Source organism: Cucumis sativus, chromosome 4 (assembly GCF_000004075.3).
Source record: "Cucumis sativus cultivar 9930 chromosome 4, Cucumber_9930_V3, whole genome shotgun sequence".
In the NCBI taxonomy this organism is placed as follows: domain Eukaryota; kingdom Viridiplantae; phylum Streptophyta; class Magnoliopsida; order Cucurbitales; family Cucurbitaceae; genus Cucumis; species Cucumis sativus.
Window position 1 is genome coordinate 22,875,980 of NC_026658.2, and position 4,380 is coordinate 22,880,359.

Consider the following 4,380-nt stretch of genomic DNA (forward strand, 5'->3'; position numbering starts at 1 on the left):
ATTTATTGTACTTAATTGTACACATCCATTACCTATACTCAACTATATGGTGGTCTCTCATAACTTATTTCACCAACATCTATTTACTGTTACTGTTTACTTACGATAAACTTTAAATAAATAGACAAAATTTAAGGGTGTCCACTGTTCCTTGTTGAAACTTTTTAACCGAAGGGAATTTTAAAACAAAATTAAGGAACCCGATTTTTACAATTTGGGTGAGGTAGTTGGAGTAAATTTAAGACAACTTACTTTAAATCACACTCATATAGAATATCTATATATATATATATTCTCCATCTTTCCAAAACCACTCTTCTCAATTATTCCTCATCTTTCTCCCAAATGGCAAATCAATGGCTCAATATGTACAATCAAAACAACCTTTCAAACACTCAACTCCCCTTTCATCTCTCCCATCACGATCACCTCAGTTCAAACAATAACTCCGATGTAGTTTCTGATTCTACCGTCGTCACTACCGCCGTCTCCTCCGCCAATACCCCACCAGCCTCATCATCCGGTCTGAACCCAGATGGAACCCGAGTTGCCAAGCCGGTCCGGAAGAGGTCCAGAGCCTCTAGACGGACCCCAACTACTTTACTCAACACGGACGCCGCAAATTTCCGAGCTATGGTCCAGCAATTCACCGGCGGCCCCTCTAACGCTAATAATAACCTCCACAATTTTGCCACATTCGGCTTCCCCTGTAATTCCCAAACCCTTTTCGACCCGGCTTCCGCCGCCGCCTACCAGGTCCAAGATCCGGCGCAGCAGCAGTCGGTACTCCAATTCCAAAACCAGCCACCGCCGCCGCTTATGTTCTCGTTGAGTAATTCGGGAGGCGGTGATGCGTTTTATCAACAAGGTGGAGGATCGAGAAGTAACAACAACAACAATAACATAAATTACACGGGGGGTTTTTGATGGGTCTTCTCCGAGGACTCTAAATCATCGCCCGGCTAGACTCCGGTGCAGCGGCGGGATTTCGACGGTAGTTTTTATTTTATTTTATTAGTTATAATTTAATTTTTGGGTGGAGCTTAAAAGGAGAAGTTAGGCACCGAAGTCGTCTGATTAAGATGGCATTTTTCTTAAAATTTTTTGATTATGGTGTGTATACGATTCGGAAAGTTGGTGCGTGCGGCACGTTTCTAGATACTTTCACACGTGTCAAACCCCTTTTTTGTGTTATTTTTTTTTTCTTTTTTTGGAGTCGCACGTGTGAACTATCTCCAATTGCCACGTTCTCATTCCACCCACCGTATGTTTAATGTATGCCGTTGCCGTGTTTGGAATCCCTTCTTGTTAATTATGTAATCTTACTATTATTATTATTATTATTATTTATTTTTAGGAAATTTTATTTTACCCATTTGTATTTGTGATATATAAATTATTTTATTATACTTTTGGTTTACGTTTTTTCTAATATTTCTTTTTATTATTAATGATATCTTAAATATCATATTTTGTTGGGTCTTAATTTAACCAAACTTATTTATTAATCTACGTAACTTTTTGGTTTTAAATTTTTAATCTTCTTCTTCTATTGAGCTTGATAAAATACCAGAAGTAATCATCTTCTTATACTTTCTATATGGTATTTCTTGTGGTTCATACACAAGTTTTAGTTTAACAATTATATTCACTTTTTTCATTCATACAGGTTTTAAGGGTTTAGTTTTTATTTGGGTTCATAAATTTTAAAAGCTTAAACAACGTAGTTTGTTTTTACACACATCTTTATATTCTTTTATACTCAAAATATTTTTATCATTGTTGAATTATATAACACAGAAAACTAATTAAACACTATAAGTTGGTTATCATCAAACATGACGATCATTAAAGAAAGTTATCAAAAAAGTGGTTGTTGGAGTATTAACTACTAAAGTTGGTCGTATTCAGTATTCACAATTATTCTTGTGAGTTTTTTAATATACAAATGCTATATCTTGGTCTAGAAAAAAATAACAACAAAATTTATCTTTTTTCAGTAAAAGATAAAAATAAACTTTATAACCAAACTAAATGGTGATCGTTTAGAAGTCTAAATCTTAAATTTATATCTTACAAATTAAATTGTTTAACTTTGTTCATAATATAAATTAGTTAAATAATAATGATAGGTTTTAAGAATACATTATGTGAATTTATGTTTGCAAATGCAAATGAGTAATAATATAAACTTTTCAAATTAAACGAGGAAAAACAATAATTATCAAACAACACAACTAAATCTTGAATGAATTAAGAAATGGTATTTAAAAAAAAAAAGAAAAACAAAGGAAAAGAGGATTTTATCAAATAATATGAATTAAAATACAACTTTCTTCAAATTCAATCAAACTTTTAAGTTTAGATGATAAAATTATTTAAAATATTGTAAAATATACGTGTGGTTTATCATATATATTTGAAAATAATCAATTTTTTATATCAAACTTTTAAAACATTATAAAACTTTTATTAAGAAAAAGTATATCTAAAAATGGTTATAGGTATAATTTATACACAAGTATAAATTTATATATATTGAAATGTGAATTTAAGCAAACAGGCGAGACTATAATTTGCATTGACAATTTTTAAAAGCACAAGTATTAATTGCTGGATATCAAAATAAAATATAAAGTTGAGATTAAATAGATATAATTATAAAAATTTAGAGTTTTGACCAAACTTCCCATAAGCTTTGAACAATCAAACACCATTGGCGTTCCAAAACCAACCATCACCAATGCCTAATTTGGTGTTTAGCAACAATAATATTATTTTATACATATGTGATTTAAAAGTTAATTATGCTCGTTTTTACTGTCTATAATTCAATGTTATATTAATTAATTTAAAATGATATTTATATGAAGTTGCAGTGGAATCGAATATTGTAAATTTCTGAAATTGATATTTTTGGAAGTGGGGCTAAAATAAAAGGTAGAAGTTAGGCAGTAAGAGGTATGGTGACAAAATTTTCAAAGATAACACAATTTTTCTTAAAGGGATAAATTTTGACCATGGAGTGAATATGTGTTGGAAACTTGGAGCGTGCGGCACGTCTCTACTTGCACGTGTGACCCTTTTTTTAGTACCACGTGCGAACTCCAACAACCCACCCTTTGAAAATAAAAGGCTTACATAGTGTAATAACGTAAAATAAGAAATAAATAGAAATTAGACCTTTAACACCAATCAACCAAAATTAATTTATTCTTTTCCGTAACTTATCATTTCTTTTTCTAATTTTGTTCTACCTTATTTACAATTAATTTATTCTTTATATATCTATCTTTAATTTTTTTCATCCATTCTGGTTCTTTAATATATTCTCATTTTTATATGCTATTTTCTTATTTCTCTATTTTTCCTCACTTATAATTATGTTTTTATTATCGTATTTCTACATTTTCCATTCTCTTATAATAAATTTATTTCTATAGTACATTGTTTTATTTCTTGTTTATCCTTTTTTTTTACTCACTATGTGTTCTTACTTTCTTCTTTCTTTTTCTAGTAATTTTGTTTTTTTTTTAATTTTATTTTACTTATAAATTATTTTTTATTTTACATTTTTATTCCGGTATACATATGCTTATTTAGAGATTTGGGTTTGCTTTATAGTCTATTTAATATATTCTTGCTAACAGTTGTGTAAACTTTTTAATTAATTTTCTTTAAAAATTAAAAAACGTCTGACAATGAAATCTAAAAATTCTAGGAGTTCGATTTTCTAGGATGGTTGAGGGGAGAATATTGGTTCTTTAAAAGTCTGAGATCTAGAATTTTTCAATAATTTTTATAATATAAATTAAGTAAATATATTTTAATGGACTATATAGAGTTTGATGGAAATAATTATTGGTTGTCATGTTCGACAACCGCTACTTCATATGAGTAACTCTAATGACTAATCTCGCCAATTATCTACAATGGACTAGCTATATCGAATTTTTAGATTGACCAATGCTAAAGAAAAACAAACAAATAAAAACCTTACCAAAATTTGCCATGGTTTTTAAATACAAAATTGAAAATATTAGTTCATATTATTTAATATTTATTATTTACAATAATTAATTACACTTTAAACCTATAGTAATTACTAATATAAATCTAAGAAACTTGTATATAAATTTCTACTAACCCACCACATATACTTTATCATATGCCAATTCTAACCAACATTATGAAAGCCAACTTAATTGAGAGGAGAAATATAGACTATTAATCAATAGGTTAATATCCTGAAGTGAACATAATTGGATGTTAGAATTCCTCACCCTTTATACTATTTAAACTAAAAAAAAAGCCAACATCATGAAATTTTAAATATGAAAAATAGATATTAAGATAATTATTATAGATGTGGGGATAAAT

The 4,380-nt window shown here is 28.9% G+C and overlaps 1 protein-coding gene across 1 annotated transcript; it reads left to right on the forward strand.

Annotated features, from left to right (window-relative positions):
- The first annotated feature begins 319 nt into the window (after positions 1-319).
- LOC105435281 (VQ motif-containing protein 22) lies at positions 320-1,371 on the forward strand. The gene has a single exon (XM_011655701.2). It carries the CDS (start codon positions 346-348, stop codon positions 925-927), a length of 582 nt encoding a protein of 193 aa, XP_011654003.1. The 5' UTR covers positions 320-345; the 3' UTR covers positions 928-1,371.
- Positions 1,372-4,380: the final 3,009 nt, after the last annotated feature.

Bases quoted from the DNA above. Each gene is read 5' to 3' on its own strand.
- LOC105435281 (XM_011655701.2), top strand. From the start codon at position 346: ATGGCAAATCAATGGCTCAATATGTACAATCAAAACAACCTTTCAAAC.